This window comes from Euprymna scolopes, chromosome 35, assembly GCF_053919585.1.
Source record: "Euprymna scolopes isolate OS-2025 chromosome 35, ASM5391958v1, whole genome shotgun sequence".
Classification (NCBI taxonomy): domain Eukaryota; kingdom Metazoa; phylum Mollusca; class Cephalopoda; order Sepiida; family Sepiolidae; genus Euprymna; species Euprymna scolopes.
The window spans coordinates 27862157-27886083 of record NC_136516.1 but is presented as its reverse complement, the minus strand read 5'-3'; the positions used below and the strand labels follow the sequence as shown (position 1 = coordinate 27886083).

Sequence of the window (23927 nt, the reverse complement as noted above, 5' to 3'; positions counted from 1 at the left end):
AATTTTATTTCTGACTGGAATAGTGAAAAATATATTTAAACTAAGATTTTAAACCTGGAATAATTATATATATATATATATATATATATAACTAGACGTACTTGTGACATGGGTCACTACCACTCTTCTAGATTTTAACTAAGGAAGACATAAAATTTATGCAAAATGAGTTAATTTTACCTGTCCTAGGACGGGTATTATTTTGGTCACATGCAAAATATTAATTTTTTTTTTTAAATGCAAAGCGTACCTGGCTTGACGGCCTTCAAAACTTCTCTGTTCGCCTTCAAGACAGCATTGTAGATGATTTTCTGCTTTTCCGTGAACTTCCCATTCACTGGATACGAACAGGTGATGTCGGAAGCAAAGCCGCCATATTCAGCGCCCATGTCAAAGAGGCTGGTATAAAAAAAAAAAGACAACATCAAACAATTTTATTAAGAAAAGAATTTAGCGTAAAATATCGTTAACTTTTCGAATCAAAACCAACAACAACTTCCTACACTATCTGTGCCTAAAACTAAATGAAAAGTTTCTTTCCTAGAATTGTCTGCCTGTGGAACACAATGTCATGGGTCTGCTTCACGGCTAACTATAACATGGTTGTCTTCAAAATAAATTTTAAATAAATTCCTATTGAGCTATCCTCTTAGATAATCTAGCCATACCCAAGTTCCACCATAACTGATCTTATCGTCTCACCATCTACCTAACCCTTAACACTAACTCTAAAGTGGCTACTGGGCCTTGATAAGTGATGACCTTTAAAAAAAAAAAAATCTATATTTATGAATTTCAGTGGTCGTTGTCATTCTTAACATTGGGGGGGGGGGGGGGGTAACAATTTGTGTCTTTTGAAACAATGCTTGCCCGGCTGTTTCTAATTATTCCTGTCGTCTACTGGGCACACCAGAGTAACTTTGTGGAAATCGTGGGTCGATAAATGCAGAAGCACAAAAAAAAAAAAATAAAATAAAAAGCATTTCCTACCAAATATCCCCATCTTTGATCAATTTACTGTTTGGCATTCCAGCATGGCCGTAATGGAGGATAGCAGCATTCTCACCACTGGAAAAAAAAAGAAAAAAGAAAAAGAAAAAAAGAAAAAAAAAGTTTAACAAAATTAACGGTAAATTAAAACAATCATCATCATCTTCACTTTATATCCATTTTACATTTACTGGCAAGCATTGAACATATCTCTCGCCAGATTTCGTATCTATTATTATACGTGCCTGGCATTACCCGGGTATTTGGAGGCGTGCGTTGAGAAAAAAAAAATGTGGTAGCAGGCAAACAAGCTTGAACCCGTACCGCAAAGAGGAAAAGTACATGAAAAACAAAACGTGACGTGTTTGCCATTGTGTCCATCTCCAAACCGGAAGTGGCGAAGGTTTAAATTAATCAAAAAGAGGGGATGACTTTTGAAAATATCAGCGGAAAAAGTGACTCCTCCTTGTAGAAAAGTGCCTAGTTAAGGGTGAAGGAATTAATGTTTTTCGCCAATTTTTCGATATTTTTCGTCCGAAGGATCGAGCTTCAAAATGATCTCGTGAAAATCCGTCGCCTCTGTCAAAAGTTTTAGGCAGACATACAAACAGTGCGAATTATATTATAGACTAGCGGGGGTTACCCGGCTTTGCTCGGGTGTTTTTCGGTATGTGTGTGGTCGGCCGGGGTTGGGGGGGGGGTAATGAAAACCTAAGAATAAGCAAAGTAAAAAAAACAAAACCCAGAAAAACGAAGGTGAAAAACACATGAAAAATGGCTTAAATAACCCTGCTTCAATATTAAAATTTAAAAAAAAATCGGAAAAAAAAAAAAGAAAAAAAAAAAGACATCTCACACCACGATTCGAACCCAAAACGTTTAGATAATGAGGCCGCGCTCTAAGCAACTGAGCTAAGATGATGTCGCCAAAATTGTGTCGCTTTTACAAATATTTAAAGTAAATCAGGTTACAATGTTGTATGACGCATGCGTAGAAGCGAACTCGTCATGTGAGGACAGTTTTTGCTGACCCCCCCCCTCCCCTGTAGAAAACTACTGATTTCAGGGTGAAGGAATTAACGTTTTTGGCCAATTTTTTATATTTGTCGGGCGAAGGTTGGAAGTTTAAAATGATACCGATCTGGCAAAAATCCGTGACATGTGTGGAAAGTTTTTGTGAGACATACAAACATACATATATACATACACACACACATTTTCGCTTTTATATATATATAGATTATATTGGATGCAATAATAATGATGATTTAAAAAATTAAAACAAAAGAAATGCCTCGTACGCCACCACTATAACCTTTTTACGCAAATATTATGCAAGTATAAATCATGTAGAATATCTGCATGAATATAATTACACGTAATAGTTAACTAAAGATGATCATCCTATATGAAAACCGAAAAAACTAATAGGGAATTAATTAAATGTTTAAAAGAATATGCAAATTAGCTAGATCTTTTGTAGATGAATGCAATTCCACGATCCATATATAACACAGTTGTATTTTCTTTGTAAATAGAAAAAAGGGCTTTCAATATGAATATCAATACACAAAAAAAAAAAAAAAAAAAAAATCTTATAGGAGTATAGAATTTTTTACCAAACAAATCAAATGGGCTTACCTTCCACAAATGCACGTGTAAGACTGGAATCTGCTTCCACCGTAATAATAACAGAAGTGACGGAATATACTAGCAAAAAAAAAAAAAAATAGAAAGCAATCTTTTAATGCATAAAAATTTGACAAGAATTTTAAATCGACTTTTTGATTTCTATTCAACAGTTTAAATATTCCAAATTTCATTTAAAATTTCACAGGATCACAAAGTCATTCTTTTTTTTTTTTTTGCAACTATTATCAAAAAACTAAAATGGTTGTCTTGTTTACAAAGAAATGGAAATGATGGACTTAGTCATTTCTTTTTTTGCATGGTGCAGAACTCAAATTTACATATGTTAAAGCCTAAAACTGCACTGTTTGTTCATTTTCACCAGGATTTGACGTCCCCTGGGGACTTTTGGGACTAAATGGAGGGGGGGGATGCTGAACTTAGTCATTTTTTTTACGCCTCGTTCACTGTGCACTCACGGGGGACCATGCATGCTTCACTTGTTTTTCTACTGAATCGTAATTTTCGTAATTTATACTAATTTCACCATGACACGCAAATACATAATAATGTTTTCACCTGACATGTGTCTGTTTAAAAGTTCACCAATCTACACAAGCACTAAATAATTTCAATAGAAAATGGCGGATCGCTTGTATCTGTCTTTTTTTTGTAAAAAAATAAAAATAGTACTAGCAGATTTTCTAATGGATCATTTTTTGTAATTTTTTTATACTGATTTTGCCACAACACGTTTCTGAATTTTTTCTCCTGAAAGTTCAATTCTCAGTGTGGACGACTGAACCTCTTACTTAGGACCTCTATCCAGTCATGGCTGACAGAACAAGAACATGCTACCCATGTGAAATAAATAAAGGGTCCCGTTCGAAATTCTGTCCAAATTCTCGAGTTCATCAGAAACATTGTCGAGTTTAACAAGATACACCTGAAAAAGGTCAGAGGTTGCATCAACCAAAACGTGAAAATGACACAAGATGAGAACAATAATCCGATGAATCCAAATAATACGAATGTTTTCACCTGAAATTCGTTGGTTTTAAAGATCACTAATATAAACAAACATCTTTACTTCAAAAAGAAATAAAAAAAACTCTGCCAAACCTTTCCAACTGATATTCGTACATGCCAGGGAGAATTTGACGCATCACCTGAAGTCAAAGAAAAAAGAAAGAAAAAATTAATTCAAATCGTGTTTGCAGATGAACGTGCATTTGTGTGTTCAATGCACAGGCCGTGATCATCCTGCAACATTTTATCTATCAACAAACATCAAGGGTGTGCGTCCATTAAAGAAACGTTTTAATTTGAATAAATAAAATACGCATCAAGTGCGCTTGAAAGCCAAATCACAACGTAATATTAGGAAAATAAACAAATATTTTACTTGTTTGTAATTTATCACAAATATATTTCAGAGATATACTCCATCTTCAATGTGTTGCTTTTTTCTCCATCTTAAGTGTGGTGTTTTTTTTCTCCATCTTAAGTGTGGTGTTTTTTTTTTTTGTAAAATATTTGCAGTTGTTCTACTCTATGAATTTTCATAATTTTTAGATATATTACTATTTTCTGACATGACAAATACGTAATATTGTTTTTGCTTAAAGTGATATATTTGAAAAATTGATTTGTCGACTATATCTTAACAAGCACCCAAATTTTTTTTATTTTTTAAAATCGTCTTTTTAGTTTGTTTATTTTTAGTTTTTTTTTTTTTGTTGTTTCACGAGCATTTAATAATAGGGAGTAAATTTTCAAGTTCCCCTTGTAAAATTACTTGAAGTGGTTTCCCTGTTGCTTGAAACGATGGTCGTGAATGCTGGCACCTGTATTGCATCCCAAATAAAACACACTGTTATCGTATTCATTTTTATAAGAATAAGAATTATGCTTCACTAATAAATGACGAAAACTCAATAAAAGGGAGATAATCAATGCGATCAGCTTGCATAATCCAAAGGCAAAAAGTCTAAACACACTTACCTCTTTGTGGCCTTGACTTGACACTTTATTCGTATAACGAAGGACATCCAATTCAAGGTCAGTCTTAAAGACACGACTAAAAAATATAAAAATTGGACAAATTAATCATAAAATGTTAATCTAATGAATAAAACAATGGCAGCACTTTATGGATTTACAAATTTAGACATGTTTTAAAAATTCAATTAAATATTTTGTACAGCCATCAACACTCAACACGGATTGGATGATATTTTTTTCAAGCAACAAAAATGTATTTTAAATAAATTTTATTGAACCAATATTTTATCCAGATCGAAATTCAATTTGTTTTTGATTCATATAAACAAAGCATAATCATGTGAACACACCAGATCAGCAATATTAAGCCTGGTCAGTATCAGATGGTGGACCATTTGGGAATACTAGGCGCTGTATGTAGGAGGACTTTGACACCTCCCTGTTAGGACTTCAAAAACCTAACTTTATCATCTCCCACCCCGGGCGGAACATACATGCGATGGAGGACCGCTTGCGAATTTAATATTCCATGACATTTTCTTTCTCAGAGGAAGTCGGTTCAGCTTCCCTAGGATGAATGCTGTCTTTTAAGGAGTAGGGATAATACTCCCCAACAGAACTAAACACTTTAATCAATATTGCTCAAGAACATTAATATTGAATGTCATCTGGAATTTTTTTTTTTATTAAAAAAAAATATATATATTCTAGCTAAAATTACTTGATTTATTTTTTACTAGCGGGGGTACCCGGCGTTGCCCGAGTGTTTGTTTCTGGGACGGGGGGGGGGGAGAGAGTTTTAAAAAATGTTATGGTAGGTAAGTAGGAAGGATCAAACCCGGAGTCATGAGTAAAAGTAGGAAAATAAAATGTGAAAAAAAAAAAAAAAAAAAAACATCTGCAACGTTAACAGTTCGGCCACCAAGAAAAGTCCATTCCAGTTGTTTAGGCAAAAAAAAAAAAAAAAAAAAAATGACTACGGTAGGTCGGCGCGAACGTGAAAATATAATGTGAATTGTCCAGCACGCTAACCACTACGCCACAGAGCACTGCAGCTTAGTTTAGTGATTTTAAATAACTTCACATGAAAGAACTACAAAGCCAAACCGGTGTTCTCTTCTCAACTGTTCCTTGTGAATGATCCCCAAACGGTGTTAAGTGGTGGCAGGGGGAGGAGGAATTTATTAGAGAAAATATTTTACCACTTCCATTGATCTTAACCGATTTTGGCCGTGACTTCTCAGCAGAAAAAGTATAGAAATCTAAGATTATCGAGGAATTTGAGAAATAATAAGCCTATAACACACCTCAGATATTGTTCTGCCGTTTGTGCATATTATATTTGCATGAAATATCTTGATTTTTAATCCTATTAATGTCAAAATCAGACGGGAAAAAATGAGTTCATTTTATTTATATAGAGAAGAGATAAATGACATAAAACAATGGTATAATCATTTTTATTTAAAAATAAAAAATTTCACAAAGATATAAATAAAGTGTATGTTGGAAGTGACAGTGGCTAAACTGACTGTAAATCTCTTGTCTATAGATAAAAAGAAGTTTGGTTAGAGTGATCTCCCCTTTTCTTGTTGCTTCCTTTGACAAGATGGCGGTTTAGCTAAAACTGGGTGTCTTTGGGAGGTGTGCCAAGTTTGAATCAAATTCATTCGACAGAAACATTTTCATCAAACCCACACTTGACCTTGTGCCTAACCTCCTGGGAAAGGGGTAAGTAGAATACGTACAGTGTATATTATTTTATAAAGAGGAAAGGATGTGACTTGGATAAAACATGTAATTGTGATGTCATAAATTGGAAAGACAGATGTGAAATCATAAGCAGAGGTGAAAATGATACTTTGAGAAGAGTCACTACACTTTATGATAGTAGATATAAAGATGTCCAAAATCAGTTACGTGAATCCATATCATGGTTCATGAGCTGTCATGGGGCAGAAGAAACATCACCTCCATGATAAAAATCAAGGTCTATAAAACTGTTGTACTCACCACTACTCTATGGATGTGAATCGTAGACCATCTAGCAACAGCATGCTAGAAAACTTAATTACTTCCAAACCACTAGGCTGAGGAAACTGCTTGACTGGAAAGGATACCAGACATAAAAGTCATCACTTATGGTTCCCAAACATCCCTATCATCCTGATGAAAGTCCAGCTGGTTATGTAACCTGCATGTCAGATTACAAAATACCCAAGAAACTTTGGTTTCGTGAACTTCAGCACAGCAAGCACTCTTATGCCATCCAGAGAAAAGATTTAAAGAAACTTTAAAGGCATCACTAAAGGCTTTCAATGTTGACCTGTTATTATGGGAGCAGACAGTTTCACTTACAACCAAATGGCGAGTCTCTGTTTATAACGGTACCTACCAACATGAAAATGACAGGAAAGCTGCTGCCGAGAACAATGCTTTGAAATTGCCTTGACATCTGTTCCATTCTCTATCCTCGTTTCAGTAGAACTTTCGAAGTACAGATTGGGCCTATCAACCATCTCCTCACTCATCAATCATAACCTACCCACTTCACCCTCCAGGAATGATCAGCTAGAGATGTCCATGGTTTATCAGCTAAGTGGAAATCAACATCTGAATACGTGTGTGAAGACAATGGCCAAAAAATCAAAAAGCTTTGAGATATGCATGTGTGTGTGTGCGTGTGGAGAGATGGCACTATGAAAAACAACTTCAACGAGTTTCAAAAAAAAAAAGTAAAAATCAAGAAAGAGCAGTGCTACGTGCATATGAGGGAGTAATGAACAAGAAGTCATTCTTTGATGAAACAAAAGTCATTTAACTCCATTACCCACCACCCCTTCATTATGAATTACTTCAAGTCAGGATAAAATTAAGATTTTTAGAGAGAATTTCATGAGCAGAAAAATCAACTTGGATTTTTTTTTAAATCAGATTGAAAAAAAAAAAAATCTTACGACTTTTTTTTTTAAATCAGATTTTAAAAAAAATTTACGATTTTTTTTTTTTTTAATCAGATTTAAAAAAAAAAATTTTTACATCAGATTTTTTAAAAAAAATATTTTAAAAAATCCGATTAAAAAAATTTGTTTTTTTATAAATCAGATTTCTATAAATAAAAAAGAAAGCTGAAAACTTACATCATAAGATTTAAGTGGAAAATACACTTTTTGGGGATTTTAAAAAAGCAGAATTTCATGAAAGAATGGAAAATTTGGATCCCTAAGAAAAGCATGCTATTACATTACCAATAACATGGGACAACAAAAACAAATGAAAATTGGCGAGTTAAAATCAGAGTTTTATTCGTCAGCTTAAATGGCAAAAAAAGCTGAAATTGAGATGAATTTCCAACTTGAGGGACCAATGAAAAAAAAAAACAAAACAACTAAAACAACTTGAATGATCATTGGCTTTGTGTCCCTTCTATAAATCAAGAAAAAAAAACAACTTTTGCATCAACCTGATAGTAAAAACATAGTTAAAATAATTTTTTTAAATATTCAATAAGTTAATATTGCTAAAAAGAAAAAAAAAGCGGGCATTTTTATGAAAACAATCAGATTAATCAAGCCAATAAATCAGTTCCAACTAAGAAAGTCAAAATTAAGAGAAAGACAAAGAGGAGGGAAAGAGACAGTAAGTCATTCTTTAATGAAACGAGAATCATTTAACTCCTCTCATGAGTCATTTCATATATACACCCGAAATTTTACACATATTTTTATATATATTTTACATATGCTTGTCTCATTAATTCATGTATTCTTGTTTTCATTTAGAAAATCATGCCGTTAAGTTAGCACTTACTAATTGGTGACCTATTCATAACATCTTATCAACTTAGATATATTTACATTATTAGTGCTGTTCTTGGAACTTTTTAAAGACATTACTGTTGTCAAAATACGTTATCTGAAGCCAGGAGTAGTGCCACAAGAAAATTGGTTTTTAATTTGGTTTCCTTTTTTTTTTTTTTTTTTTTTTTTGAAAAAGAGATTTTATTCTCAAAATATTAAAGACATTTACCATCTCGGTTATATCAAACAGTAAGTTCAGATTTACTGATTTGTATTTGTGATCAGTTATGAAAAACAAATAGATATATGAAAATTTGGTAATAGTCAAATAACATATTTCCTAACTTCTGGCGTGGCAGCTACCAGGAGCAGTGACAAAGCAAATCAGTTCCTTCACTTTTTTTCTTTCCTGTCCATATCTTCCCCTGTGCATGACTTTTTTTTTTTTTTTTCTACATATTTCCACTCATTCTTTTTTATTTAATAATCATTGAAAAGTTTTTTCAGTCTTGAAAAGAATTATTGACATTATTTTTTTTTTTTTAGAATTATTGAAAACACTTTTTGCACTCTTCTATTTTTTTTAAGAAATATTCACATTTAAAAATCTTTTTTTTTTTATAAAGGAATCACCACTTATCAAGGCCCAGAGGCCACTTGAGGATAAGGGTTAAAGAGTGTACATTGGTCAAAAGGACAATATCATAGTAATCATTAGTAGTGTAAATTTTGTAAATTGGATTACTTAAAGGGAACAGCTCATCAAAAACTTGTTTGCATTGGACTTGAAGACGGCCATATTGTAGTCAGCTGGAAAGCAGGTAAACGGAAGAGAGTTCCACATGTGTGCAATTCTAAGAAAGAAGTTTTTAAGTGATGAACTATTTAGTTTATGAAACAATGCCAGCCACAGAACTGTGTATCACCAAAAACAGTAATAAAAGACTTATTAAACAAAACTTCGAACTTAGTAAAATGCAGCAGTTGGTAAGGTGTGGCTTAAAAGCTAAATTCACAGCTGTGAGAGGGACTAATGATGCAAACTTCGATAGTCCTCGGCAAGAATTCCTGCAGTGGTGGAGAATCAAAACCAACTATTTGGGGAATATTATATATTGGATACATTTTTATAATGTTTGAAATTTTGTTATTTTGATTTCAATAATTTAATTTTTCTACTTCCATAAACATATATTTATTATATAAATTAAAAAATAATGCTATTTTTATAATTTCATAAACATATATTTCTTATAAAATTTCAAATAAAATAAAAAATTTTACTTTTTAAATTTTGTTATTAAAAGTGCAAATAAAGACTAATTGTGTTATATTTTTATCTTTTTATAATTTTGTTAATTTTTATTGTATATTTTTCAATAATGTCATTTTCTTATATTTTGTTTTAATAAATCGATTCACAATAGAAATACTAAATTTGCCTTGTCACCACTTCCGGTAACAGACACACTGGAAGTTAGGAAGTACATTAGCTGACTATAACCGAAGATTTTTTTAAAATCTACAAACCTTCATATGTTTGTTTTGTTCATACATCACTTCAACACACGGTTTCCTGCATTGCTAACAGCATTCTTATACTCTCACATGTTTATCAGCAATGCTTCAAACTAACTACCTTTTCCTTTTACTTTTTTTCCCCCCCCTTTCAAATGAGTAAAATTACTTACCATTCCGTAATTTCTGGATGCAGAATAGTTTGGTTGACATGGAATCTGGAAAAGAATTTAAAATTATTTAGAATTTAAGTTCTATCCCACATCTTTAATATCTTACATTAAAAATAAAAATTTTTAAAAGTTTTTGCTAATTAAGTATTTCTATATTTTTATAATTGGCTAAAAGATACTTATGCAGTGAAGAGTATCTTACCACCTTCTATTCTCCTTTTTAATAAATAGCATCCCCCAATCATCGAAGACGCAATTTAAAAAAAAAAATTTATGTAAAAAATTTTTTTTTTTAAATGATGTTTTGGGGTCATATGTGAAGCTAAAATATGCCTTCTTGATCTTCTGGCTAGGATCCAAAAGTAGTATCTGTTCTAAAGATGGTTTAATGATATTGTGGGGTTTCTGTTTGCACTGGGCATCCATACAATAGAAATATGTCACAGATTCTTGTAATGATATCGGAGATAAACTGTAATAACCAGATATATTCTGACACCACATTAACCAGATTACTTAGATAAATACTTTTAACAAAAAGACTACAATAATATCGCGGATCTTCATTCATGCTGAACATCCGCAGAATAATTAGCAGCAATATATTTTAAATGAAAGATGTCGGTGTGGAATTTCCACAGGTCGCGCTAGTGAAAGATGATTATTGCAAAGACAGGATTATTGAGATTCAAAAACTTACTGATCAATTCCTTCGAAAGTAGCCGGTTCACTGTATTTGTTGCTGTCCGTATTTAAGCCATACTAGAAGAAGAAAAAAAAAGGAATGTTAAAATAATAACTGAAAAAATACAAATGAAATGATGAAAATTCTTGCAATTAATTCAATGACAATTCGAAAATGTCCTTTACGTTGTGCCAAGAAATACCAACTTTAATTTAATTGTAATTTTTTTACGAAAATCAAAGAGAAAAAAAAAACAAAAAAATGTGACTTACGAGAGTTAGGATCATGGAAGGTTTAGCAGTTTGAAAAAACTTAGCAATCTGAAAAAACATTAAAAAAAAAATATATACAGTGATAAGTAGAAGAGAGTCGTAAGACTATCTTCTACTTAAAACAAGAATAGACTTGAGGTTTCGAAATTTTATAGTAAAATTGAAAGAGAAGGGGTACAAAAAAGAAAAGACTGAAAAAAGAAAAAAGAAAAAAAATTGAAAGAAAAAAGGAAAGAAAAGAAATACTAAAAGAGAGAACAAAAAGAAGGAAAGAAAAAGAGAGAATGAGAGAGAAAAGGTGCAAAAATAGGAAAGAGCGAGTTCTCTCTCTCTCTCTCTCTCTATTATTATAAATAGCTTGACAGGTACTCAGAGTCTGGGTCAAACTTAACCTGTGAGAAATGGCAACTAACAATTGACTTAAAAATCCCAAAACTGGAGCTTTAACACTGGATGAAGCGTTGGGTCATAATCAGAATATCTTTTTTGTGATGGTGGTATGGTTTTAAGCAGTTTGTAGGGTTTGAAATATGGTCAAAAACAGCAAAACAAGAAAGAAATATACGCAAGGATGGCAGCTAGGGGGTGACTCGATAATCCCCAAATTGGAGCCTTAAAACTGGATAAAGCTTTGGCTTGTATCCAAAATGTCTTTTTTGGTGGGAGGAGGGGGGGGGGTCTTAAGTAGTTAGTAGGATTAAAAAATAAAAACAGCAAAAAAAAGATAAAAACATATGTAGACTAGGATGAGAAATATAGATTTCAAGTTGGTGCGATAAAGACAAACCCCTAAAATTTAAAAGCGTTTTACATATTTGATTTTTTGTTTTTTGCATTAAAAAATTTAAATGGATCAATTAAATTTTAATTGGATTTTAAGGACCCCATGAATTAAACAAAACAAACATCTTTCACTCGACACTGATTTACTTTCAATGTATGCAACATCAGTAAACAAAGAAATAATAAACACAAGTCATTTGTTTTGTTTTTTTTGTCACAAGGTTGATTTTTAATTTCGATTTATTTTAAGTAAATGGGGTATATTAAATATTTATTTTTAATGTAGGGTGCTGCTTTTTTTTTTACTTTTTTTTTACTTTTTTTTTTTTTTAACTTTCTCTGCATTTGCTTATAAATGCAGATATTGTGTTCTAATCGTTGTCAATTGTCGTTTCAAAATGTATTTATTCTTAACAATTATTCGATTTATATTTAAATTTGAATAAATATAAACCTTTTTCTTTTATAGAGGAATAACTATTTTACATTTTTATTTTTTAAATATTTTTTGGGAATCATTTTAATTTTTAAATATTTTTGGGGAATCATTTTAATTTTTAAATATTTTTTGGGAATCATTTTAATTTTTAAATATTTTTGGGGAATCATTTTAATTTTTAAATATTTTTGGGGAATCATTTTAATTTTTAAATATTTTTGGGGAATCATTTTAATTTTTAAATATTTTTGGGGAATCATTTTAATTTTTAAATATTTTTGGGGAATCATTTTAATTTTTAAATATTTTTGGGGAATCATTTTAATTTTTAAATATTTTTGGGGAATCATTTTAATTTTTAAATATTTTTGGGGAATCATTTTAATTTTTAAATATTTTTGGGGAATCATTTTAATTTTTAAATATTTTTGGGGAATCATTTTAATTTTTAAATATTTTTGGGGAATCATTTTAATTTTTAAATATTTTTGGGGAATCATTTTAATTTTTAAATATTTTTGGGGAATCATTTTAATTTTTAAATATTTTTGGGGAATCATTTTAATTTTTAAATATTTTTGGGGAATCATTTTAATTTTTAAATATTTTTGGGCAATCATTTTAATTTTTAAATATTTTTGGGCAATCATTTTAATTTTTAAATATTTTTGGGCAATCATTTTAATTTTTAAATATTTTTGGGGAATCATTTTAATTTTTAAATATTTTTGGGGAATCATTTTAATTTTTAAATATTTTTGGGGAATCATTTTAATTTTTAAATATTTTTGGGGAATCATTTTAATTTTTAAATATTTTTGGGGAATCATTTTAATTTTTAAATATTTTTGGGGAATCATTTTAATTTTTAAATATTTTGGGGGAATCATTTTAATTTTTAAATATTTTTGGGGAATCATTTTAATTTTTAAATATTTTTTGGGAATCATTTTAATTTTTAAATATTTTTTGGGAATCATTTTAATTTTTAAATATTTTTGGGAATCATTTTAATTTTTAAATATTTTTGGGGAATCATTTTAATTTTTAAATATTTTTGGGGAATCATTTTAATTTTTAAATATTTTTGGGGAATCATTTTAATTTTTAAATATTTTTGGGGAATCATTTTAATTTTTAAATATTTTTGGGGAATCATTTTAATTTTTAAATATTTTTGGGGAATCATTTTAATTTTTAAATATTTTTGGGGAATCATTTTAATTTTTAAATATTTTTGGGGAATCATTTTAATTTTTAAATATTTTTGGGGAATCATTTTAATTTTTAAATATTTTTGGGGAATCATTTTAATTTTTAAATATTTTTGGGGAATCATTTTAATTTTTAAATATTTTTGGGGAATCATTTTAATTTTTAAATATTTTTGGGGAATCATTTTAATTTTTAAATATTTTTGGGGAATCATTTTAATTTTTAAATAAGAAAAAAATTTGAGTTGTTTGCTTTTTTCATAACAAGGTCAATTTTTAATAAAGGGAAAGTTTTATTTTAAGAAAAATAGGTGGGAGCGAAGATTAAATATTCATTTCTTATGTAAGATACAAAATTTTTTAACAAATAAATGAAGAGATTGTGTCTTCCAACCTTGAGTACGCCATTTTTTGAAAAACAGGATTTTTTTTTTATTGCATTTTCACCCCAAACAAGGCACGGTGCCATTTTGATGTAGGGGGCTACTATCTGGGAAATAAATTGCAGGGATACTATGTAGGGAGTTGAGCAGCAAAATGTTTGTTTACATTACACTTGAACTTCTGCATGTCAGTACAGTCAGGGAAGCAAGAATCCGGAAGGGAATTCCAAAGTCTAGTAGTTCTGGGGAAGAAACTATTAAAGTAGGTTTTCTGACATCTAGGGATCTCTACTGTGTAGGGGTGGGATTTTGCTGCTTGTCGGGTTTATCAGGGGTATTTATGTCAAGGGGATACAGAGGCTTGTAGTTCGTTGGAGCATATACCATTAAAATACTTGTAAAACAGTAAAGGGCTGCAACATTTCATCAGTGGCAGAGAGGTTGAAGCCTAGCTGACAGTTTAGGACCTATTAGGTTAGTGACTCTCTTCGGAACGCTGTCCAGGAGTAAGAGACTACTAGCAGATGCACCAGCCTAAATGTGACAACAATACGCCATACATGTTTCAGTTTTAGGATGAGAGGTGCTGGACAAAGTGGCTGTGTAGAATTTTTACTAAGTTATAAACAAATGTTAGAATGGAAAATTTAGAACACTGATCTTTTCTGTCCTTGGTTAGTAAAGCAGAAATCTTTCTAGACCAAGGTAGTTTTTATGCATAATAAAATCACATCTTGAATCCATTTAAATTTTTAAATAAAAAAAAAATTAATTCCTTGGCAATTTTTAATGCCATTTGCCTCACACCAGTTTGACTATACTCAATTTATATTCTGTAATACGCTTTCTTATAAATTTGCTAATCAGGAGATTACACACTTAATATTTCCGCCATGTACAGAGTGCGGCCTCTTGCATCAACTCCATAACATGTTTAGATAACCTGGATGCTAAAGGATGTGGTAGACCAAGGAAGGCATTCTTTGAATGCATCAAAACCATGCTGTGAATGCCAATACTGTGGATCAAACTGCTTACATAACAGGCATCAGATATTGTCTGGTCCTCCACCCTACCCCAGTCTGGGACACTCACAGCATCCTAAATACCAAAACTGGATGAAGAAGAGCAAAGAACACGGAAAATTTGGAAAAAGAGGATGTCTTCAAGTCCAACGTTAACAAATTCCTAATGAACCGCTCCCTTAGGTAAACACCTCATCAAATCTCCACACTAACCTACTGTACTTGCAATAACCCTTATCCCTGAGTGGCTTCCGGGCCTTGATAAGTGTAAAAAAAAAATAAAAAATAAAAAAAAAAAGAAACCATTTTGAATCCTCTTACCTGATCTCCGAAGAGAACTTCCTCGACTTCAAATTGGTCCTTATATTCGGCCTCGGTTTTCAATCTAAAAAAAAAAAGTCAAACTCAGTTTTAGATCATTTCACCTGTCTACAACATTATCTAAATAAAAGCTAAATTAAATTTTAAAAAAAAATGGCTAATTTAACAAAAAAAAAAAAAAAAACAAGGTGCTTATATAGTTTTAGTCACAAGTGAAAATTGCATTTCAAGTAAAAACACTTCTGGGTACTTACTTGTCATGCAGAAATAAATATCTTCACCAAAACAACAAAAAAATGATTGAGTAGAAGATTAATTACAAGTAAAAATCAATTTTATCATAAATTGCAGTTTTGTCTTATTAATACTAGTCTAGGTGCCCGGCGTGTTGCCCAGATGTGTGGAGGTGTGTGTTGAGCAAAAAAAAAAAAAAAAAAAAAAAAAAAAAAAAAAAAAAAAAAAAAATGTGCTAGTAAGCAGCCAGGTTCGAACCCCTACCGCGAAGGAGGAAAAGAATGTGTAAAAAAAAAAACGTGACGTCTTTGCTGTTGCACGTCTCGCCAAACTGGAAGTGGCGAAGGTTTAAATTAAGGCTAGTCAATCAAAAAGAAGGGATGACTTTTGAAAATATCAGCGAAAAAAGCGACCCTTTTTTGCAGAAAAGTGCCTAGTTGAGGGTGAAGGAATTAATGTTTTTGGCCAATTTTTCGATATTTGTCGTCCGAAGGGTCGAGCTTCAAAATGATACTGATCTCGTGAAAATCTGTCGCCTTTGTCAAAAGTTTTAGGCAGACATACAAACAAACAAACAAACATACATACATTTAAACAGACAGATGAGATTTATATTATAGATTATCAAATTTACTCTAAACACAAAGGGAGGTAATGCAGTCTGTCATTTTGGCAACCGGTACTTCCACTCTTATTAATGCCAAATCAAAAGAATATGATAAGACAGGTTTTGATTTTTAATAAATGTTTTACACAATTTTTTTTCGGTCATTTTTTTCTGAGTTTTGGTGAGAATACATGATATGATTGCATGATACGTAAATACATCAAAGTGTTTTTACTTGTGACTAATAATAAGGAAACGCCAAAAACAAAATATGACACGATGCCTTCCTGATTTATTATATACTAGCGAGGGGTACCCAGCGTTGCCCGGGTGTTTGGAGGTGTGTGTGGAAACTCCAGGGCGGGGGGTAAAAAAAAGAAAAAATAGTAAGTATGAGGATCGAACCCGAACCGTTGAGGCAAAGTTGTAAATTAAAGTGTGAAAAAAAAAAAAATGTGTGACGTTAACCATTGCCCCACCGCGAGATGCTAACGGAAACACGTTTGAATTTATTTAATTACTTGGATTTGGCAGGTGCCCGTTTTAATGAGTTAATGAGGTCAAGTTTGACTGCGGGATAGTATTTCATTTACTGCGGGAACGCTTCCCAAGATGTTATAGGAAAAAGACTAACCCACATGCGGCGAGCGACAAATGTTGAATATTTATCTTACCAAAGTCAAGCAAATTAAATAGACAGGCGAGCTTCGTTGTTAACTGTGAGATATTACGATTTATATATGATTTATATATTTAAGTTTTAAAAAGTTGTCAGGCAAGCGACCGCTTCTCTGAAAAAAGCCTTTTGTAGACATACAGAAAAAGCGAACACACATACACACATACATACATACATTTTCGCTTTTATATTTATAGATTAACACCGTGTTAGTAAATAAATATCCAATCGAAAATGATTAAATTCTTCAATATTGTCATCTATTTACAGTTGTTTCGTATCAAACGGTGTCATCATTCAAGAATTACATTGTCACCGCCTTAAAAAATTGACGTCTCACACAATGCTTCAAGCAAACTACAACACTCTTTTAAAAGCTTATATATAAAACAGTTATACACGGACAGTTATTTTGTCATATCTATGTCTCATCAGCGTGGCTGAATATGTTGAAGCTTGAACCCACAATCATAGAGTTTATGATCGGATGCACATACCACTACACTACGAAGCTTTGGTTGAAATTATGTGCAATTTTATTGCTTTTAAAGATCCACGTCCATCCAGCAAATTGCATATGACGCCAACTGTGATCGGGAAAATCTGAGGCAATTGATGGAAAACAGGGAAATCTGGAGAGAGAGAGAGAGAGAGAGAGAGAGAGAGAGAGAGTCACATTGGACAAGGAGCCTGACCAAATACATATAAAAAGTTATATTGATTTTTATTGTTATTTTTAGTGATAATTATATTCAGTATGAGTTATCTCCCCCTTTTTTAATGCAAAACTAAATTATTTTTCATATAACTTGAAAAAAGTATAATAATAAAAAAGCTATTTACTTTCCCATCCAGATAGCATACTCTGGAGCCAGTTTTGGTGGAAAAAGGGTTGTTTTTCCGCTGTCAACATGGATAGCTCCATAGAAATCAGGTTCCTCAGCACCAAAGGCCCAGTGGAAATAAGATTCCTGGAATAAAATTTTAGAAAAGAGAACATTATGTTTTGGAAGATAAGGATTGATTATTCGTATTATTTGGATTCTTCCGACGACTGTTCTCATCTTGAGTGGCATTTACGCAACATTTTGGTGGATGTAATCTCCAATACTCTTCAAGTGCATGTTGTGGAACTCGGGTGTCTGCACGGAATTTTAAATAGAACACTTTATTGAATCCACGGGAGTAGCATGTTCTTGTTCCATAAGCCATGACTGGGTAGAAGTCTTAAGTAATTCGCAATTGTATTTTTGAGCGCAGGAGAAAATACTTAGTAAAATTTAGAGGTTGAAGGTTCAATCTTCAGTGCGGGTGACACTCAAAAATACAACTGCAAATTGTTTACGATCACTTTATGCTGAAATCATGTGTATTTGGTTGATTTGTAGATTTATTTGAAGAGATTTTTGTCACATACAGCATTTGGCCTAAAAAAATTACTGGCACTTGTACAGTTTAGTCAAGACATTAAAAAATGAAAATATCGAAGAAAGGTTATATTGTACGTATCCGTTTTGGACTGAAGATCTCCGAAAAAAAATTTCATTTAATTTGATTGAGTATTTTTCTTTTTACAGCAAAAAAAATATGTTCTAATGAGAGCATGTTGAAGTCAGCCATTGTAAAATTTGCTGAACAACATGCCATGGGGAGATAACTCAATGTAAAGCACCGACACTCCCTCCCCATCTTTAAGTCTAGCTTTTCTACCTAAAAATCGAACCTTTTGCTCGGTATCATAACAAATTGTTTTTTCGATATAAAAAAAAAAAAAAAAAAAAAACTACTTGATGAAATTAAGTGAAATTTTTTTTCTGAGAACTTAGTTTCATAACGGATACGTGAAATATAACCTTTTTTCGATATTTTCATTTTTTAATGTCTTGACTAAACTGTACAAGTACCAAATTACTAAATGGAGGAATGAACCATAGAAACTTAAAGCCTTATTATTTGGACTACTATTCTCATCTTGAATGGTATTTTCACAAAATTTTTGTTGTAATCTTCAACCTTCTTCAGGTGCATCTGGTTGAACTCCAGAATCTGCACAAAAATTTGGACGGAACCCTTAATTTAATTCAGGAGGATAACATGCTGTCATTTCATCAGCTATGATTGATCCTAAATAATTTGCAATTATATTTTGAGTGTCACCTGCACTGAGGATTAAACCTTCAACCTACAGAAAAATGTAACTGAATTTTATCAAGTACTTTATCCACTACACCACGGGGTCTTACTAATAACCCCCCCCCATCACACACTAATGGATATCCAATAACGTTTTTTGTCTCTGCATAACTTATACATATTTTTTTTATTTTTACTATTAATAGATTATTTACTGAAATTAAAAACACAATAGCATAAACTATTAAAATCAACTTTTTTAAAAATACTATTTTAAAAAACAATTTAATTATAAAATTAATTCAAGCAGAATGCATTTCGATTCATATCAACCATTTTAATATTTTGTTAATTATTAAGAAGAATTTTTTTTAATGAATTACTTGGTGACCTATCGAAATTTAAAAGAATTTAAATTATCAAATAGAAAAAAATTTCTGGTTTTGAAACTACCTGAAGATAATGGCTAACGAGACGGAAATGATTGCCAACCAAAAGATGAGGAACACTATGGTAGTGCTAAAAATTGATCCTAGAGCTGAACAGAACCAATACCACAACCTGACAGAAAAAACGATCATCGCCGTCACAATGGTTGAGTCTCTGTTGGACTGAGTGTCGAGGACTGGTAAATTATTGTAAGGAAGGAGACGGCTTTCTTTGTTTTTTTACAACAAAAGATTGAATTCTAAACTAATTAAAGAAAAAACAAAAATAAATAAAATAAAATTTTTTTAAAAATCGCCATCGAGCCCCCCCCCTCCTCCCAACAAAAGCAGAAAGTTCACTTTGGTGCTTCTATATTTAAATAAAAGAAAAAATACTGAATTTCAAGTAAAACAACTGGTACCTATGTAATTGTCATGGTGCAAAGAGTAACATATAAAAAAAAAATCACGGAAAACGATAAGGTAGAAAAATAATTATTCATGAAAAAGACATTTGTGAAATCTAGCGATTTGGTTTCAAAATCTTCCAATTTGAATTGGAGAGTTAACAAGGGAGGTAATTAAATTTTCAATTTCTCGGAAATCTAATGCCAAATTCAATCAGTTATATTTTATAAAAAAAAAAATTTTAAATTCAAACAGTAAAAAAAATAAATTATTTTGTTTTCTTAATAAATTCTGTCTGCTATACTTACTTATCCTTTGATTATGTCAAGTGACCCAATATGTCCACCTCAGCGTGTAACTAAGTATTTCCCCCTTATCGGAACTATTTTCATGAATAATTAATTTTCTACCTTATCATTTTCCATAATTTTGGGATATGTTACTATTTGAAACATTTGGGAAAAGAGTGCCACCACCAAACGGTTTCTCAGTATTCATCTCCCTTCCAATATGAGAAGGTTCGGAAAATTAGGAGCATAGGCCAACGTGCAACAAGTGATGCACTCTGGCCTTTCAAAATTTACAAGGGTGCTTCAGACCGCTACAAACTAACTCCTTTCCAAAGTGAGAAGGTAATGTCTGGGAGGGTGGAGCTCTTAAAGCTGAACAGAACCAATACCACAACCTGATATAAAAAAGAATAAAAAGGTCATCCCCGTCAGAATGACCCAGTCTCCGTTAGACTGGTTGTCAAAGATATTTCTCTGCAGCAAAACTTTTCGTTTTGTTTTTACTGAAATATCAAAATGCGTTCAACTGGAAAAATGGTTTGGGAAAAGAATGCCACCGCCAAACAATCTCTTAGTATTTACTTCCTTCCCAATGCAGGAAGGTGTGACACAAGTTAGAAACGTTAGAAACCTAAGACAACACACAAGAGGTGGTGCACCCTGACCCCATAAATATTCATAGCCAGACTTGTCAGCATTCCCTGGTGAAGGCAGTTAGCTATAAACACCTTCTGAAAGAGAAGGTAAGGTTTGGGAGGGTGGACCACTTGAAGGTGAATAAAACCAATACTACAGCCTGACAAAAAGGTAATTTTCATCACAACAGCCCAGTCTATCACACTTTTTTCTTTTTTTTTTTTTAACTATACCAGTTTTTTTTTCCAGATATTTTTTAAAAAATTTTTTTACATCGTAAAAAATTGGATATCTTTATTTGTCATTGCCAAAAAATGAGTAGAGTGAAGGAAAGTCGGAAAGTTTTGAAGTTGAAAATATTTTTTTTTGTTTGTTATTTGGGTAACCACATACGAACAGTAAGAGATACTTGAGGATAATGGTTTATGCTATGCGGAAATGATTGCCAAAAGATGAGGAACACTATATGAGTACTAACATTGATCAACAATATGAACTGCTTTTGGTCACTTATGGATTCGTTTATGACAAGAATTTGTTGACATTAGACTTGAAGACGAGCAAGTTGTAATCAGCAGGGAAGCAGTCCTGCAGTAATGGTGGGAAGCCCTTGCAAACAGGAATTGATTGAAGAGAAAACATTGGTTAATTTGTAGCCAGTCGCTTCCTGCTAGATCAGAAATCGAATCCATGAATAAAACCTTTAGACACCCACACACCCTCAACTGCAATGGCATTTCAAGATTGTCACCAACGCAACTTCCAGCTGCATATTTTTTTATTTATTGAACGGATGTATTGATTTCGTTTTGTTCGAGTGATCTTCACATTTTAATAAAGTGGATCGATGTCATTTTTCCAGTTAAACAGGTGGCATCTCTGTTTTAACTGCACGAATATAATATCCTTTTTACCTCAACTGCAATCGTCTTGTTACGGTCACCCCCCCCCTCACTGATGGATATTAACTCGGAATAAAGTTACGATCAAGTGTTGCAGCAGTCATTTGTGTCAGTCATAACCAAAAGTATCGAATGCAGATTTTCTGTAATATACAAGGGTCATTCCAAAAGTAGAGCCTCCTTTTTTTTTTAACTCAAATAGTTGAAGAGTTATGAAGATGGGAGTGGTACAATCAAAATGGGCGACCTTTTGTGTTCCAAAATGTATTTTTCTACATAGTCGCCACCATTTTCTATGCACTTTTGCCAACGATGAACAAAGGCTGTGCATAAGCATCCAGAGCACGCTTTGTCATATGAAATTCATCTCAAAAGTAAAACCTATTTTTTTTAACTCAAAAAGTTGAAGATCTACAAAGACGAGAGTAGTACCATTAAAACAAGCAACTTTTTCTGCTGCAGAATTTATTTTTCTACATAGTCACCACCATTCTCCATGCACTTTTGACAGAAATTCAATGGTGCATCTCTGCTTCTGACGCATGTCTATGACAAAGGTTGTTTTCTTATATTGTCTTACCGTCAATATCTGTAACAGAGAGATGAAACTTTCAGGTCATCATAACAATGAATTTGCAATTCCCTCTGATCCATTCAGGTGGAATAAAAAATAGGGGGCATTACTTTCGGAACGTCCTCCCTTTCCCCGTAAAATAAAACACAAAAACACGCAAACTCATTCTACAAATATCAGTTGCACTCTAGGTGTGTGTGTGACACCATCGATACTCTACATGCTCAGTTCCTCGTCTTCGTTGTGTTGAAGCCGTGTTTGTTGATGTCAGCTCATCTCAATCTTTCAAAGTTCTCTCAATTTGGTTCAAGCCACGACGTGTCCGACTTACCTTCAACTGTGTCCGACTTACAACTATCTTCAACCGTTGCAAACCCAAGACTGTCATAAACTCTCGCAAATCTCATTACCACTCCTACAACTACCTCTAAAATACATTGACTGATATCCGTTCTTTTGTCCACCATACCTCGACCAACAACCCCAGTTCAGCTTTCTTTTGTGTATCCTGGTGAACAACTTCATCTCCATTGCTATGCTGATAAACTTATTTCCTATTTGTTCTTACTTCCTAACTCTTGGTGGAGGGGGGAGGAACATTATCGCACAGTCCATCATGAATGAAAAGTAATACTATTTAACCCATAGCTGGAGAGTCAACAGAAAGAGAATAACTTTAAATTGTTCTTTTTTTTTTCATTTTTTTTTATATTTAACTGGTTTTGCAAACTCACTTTTTTCACCAATTTAAACAATCTAACCAGAGAGCTCAATGACTGTAAAAATCACTAAATGGACTGTTTTATGAATTATACATTATTATTAATATATACATTTCTATTGTATTTTTATGTAAATAGCGAGTTATTGGAATAATTTTGATGACACTGTGCAACACTCAAAAAAAAACAAAAAAAACAACACCTGTGGCCATTTTTAGTTGCACAATGGCATTGAAAATCTATTTCTGGCTTTCGTTTTTGTTAAATTAGGTATGTTTTTTTTTTTTTTAATTGTCACTTTTGAGAATTTTGCAGGAGAATCTTAGTGACGTGAGTGATGAAAATGGCAAGAGATTGCATCAGGATATTTTAGTGATGGAGAAACCTTTTAAAAGAAAATGGTATCCTGGATGTTGGCAGATTTTTATAGGAATATATAAAATGGAGAATGACAATCAACAGAAAAAGGTTAAGAGAAAAAAAATTTTGTTTAAACTGACAATTGTGTATTTTGCATTCATAACCAAAAAATAATAAAATATGATTTATTATTCATAAAAAATAATATAATATGATTCATTATTCATAAAAAATAATAAAATATGATTTATTATTCATAAATAATAATAAAATATGATTTATTATCCATAAAAAATAATCTCGAGAAATAAAGGTCAGATTTTTTATCAGAATATTTTTCTTACACTGAAACAGGTTTTATATGGCATGTAATTATTTTTTGAGATCTCTCTGATTCTCTTTCCTCTGATCTTGAGCACGTAGTACAATGAGGGAAGAGGTGGCTGGTTACTTTTAATGCATCTAAAACCAAGCTTATATCTTAACATCATCAACGCTCTGATCCCCATCTGGCATCAATTGAAATGGATGGCTCTCGTCTTGGGGAGGCTCCATGTTTTGACAAGCTGCTGGGATTTTTACTACTAACGATTACTAAGAAATTATCCCATTGACTACTGTACACTCAATAACCCTTATCCTCGAGTGGCCTCCGGGCCTTGATAAGCGGTGATGTTATTCTGGAAGTTGGCAGATTATTATTGGAATATATAAAGTG

At 32.1% G+C, this 23927-nt stretch overlaps 1 protein-coding gene across 2 annotated transcripts in view; it reads right to left on the bottom strand.

Moving 5' to 3' along the window:
- The window catches only part of LOC145259763 (xaa-Pro dipeptidase-like), a 64777-nt gene that overhangs the window by 12466 nt on the left and 28384 nt on the right, over positions 1–23927 (bottom strand). For both annotated transcript variants that reach the window (XM_080117501.1, XM_080117500.1), the window contains 10 exons: positions 17600–17727; positions 15237–15300; positions 11072–11119; positions 10815–10876; positions 10115–10159; positions 4624–4699; positions 3742–3788; positions 2632–2700; positions 991–1068; positions 251–399 (listed from right to left, as the gene is read on the bottom strand). In XM_080117501.1, coding sequence (XP_079973627.1) covers positions 251–399; positions 991–1068; positions 2632–2700; positions 3742–3788; positions 4624–4699; positions 10115–10159; positions 10815–10876; positions 11072–11119; positions 15237–15300; positions 17600–17727 — 766 coding nt within the window. The remainder of the gene's footprint in view (positions 1–250; positions 400–990; positions 1069–2631; positions 2701–3741; positions 3789–4623; positions 4700–10114; positions 10160–10814; positions 10877–11071; positions 11120–15236; positions 15301–17599; positions 17728–23927) is intronic.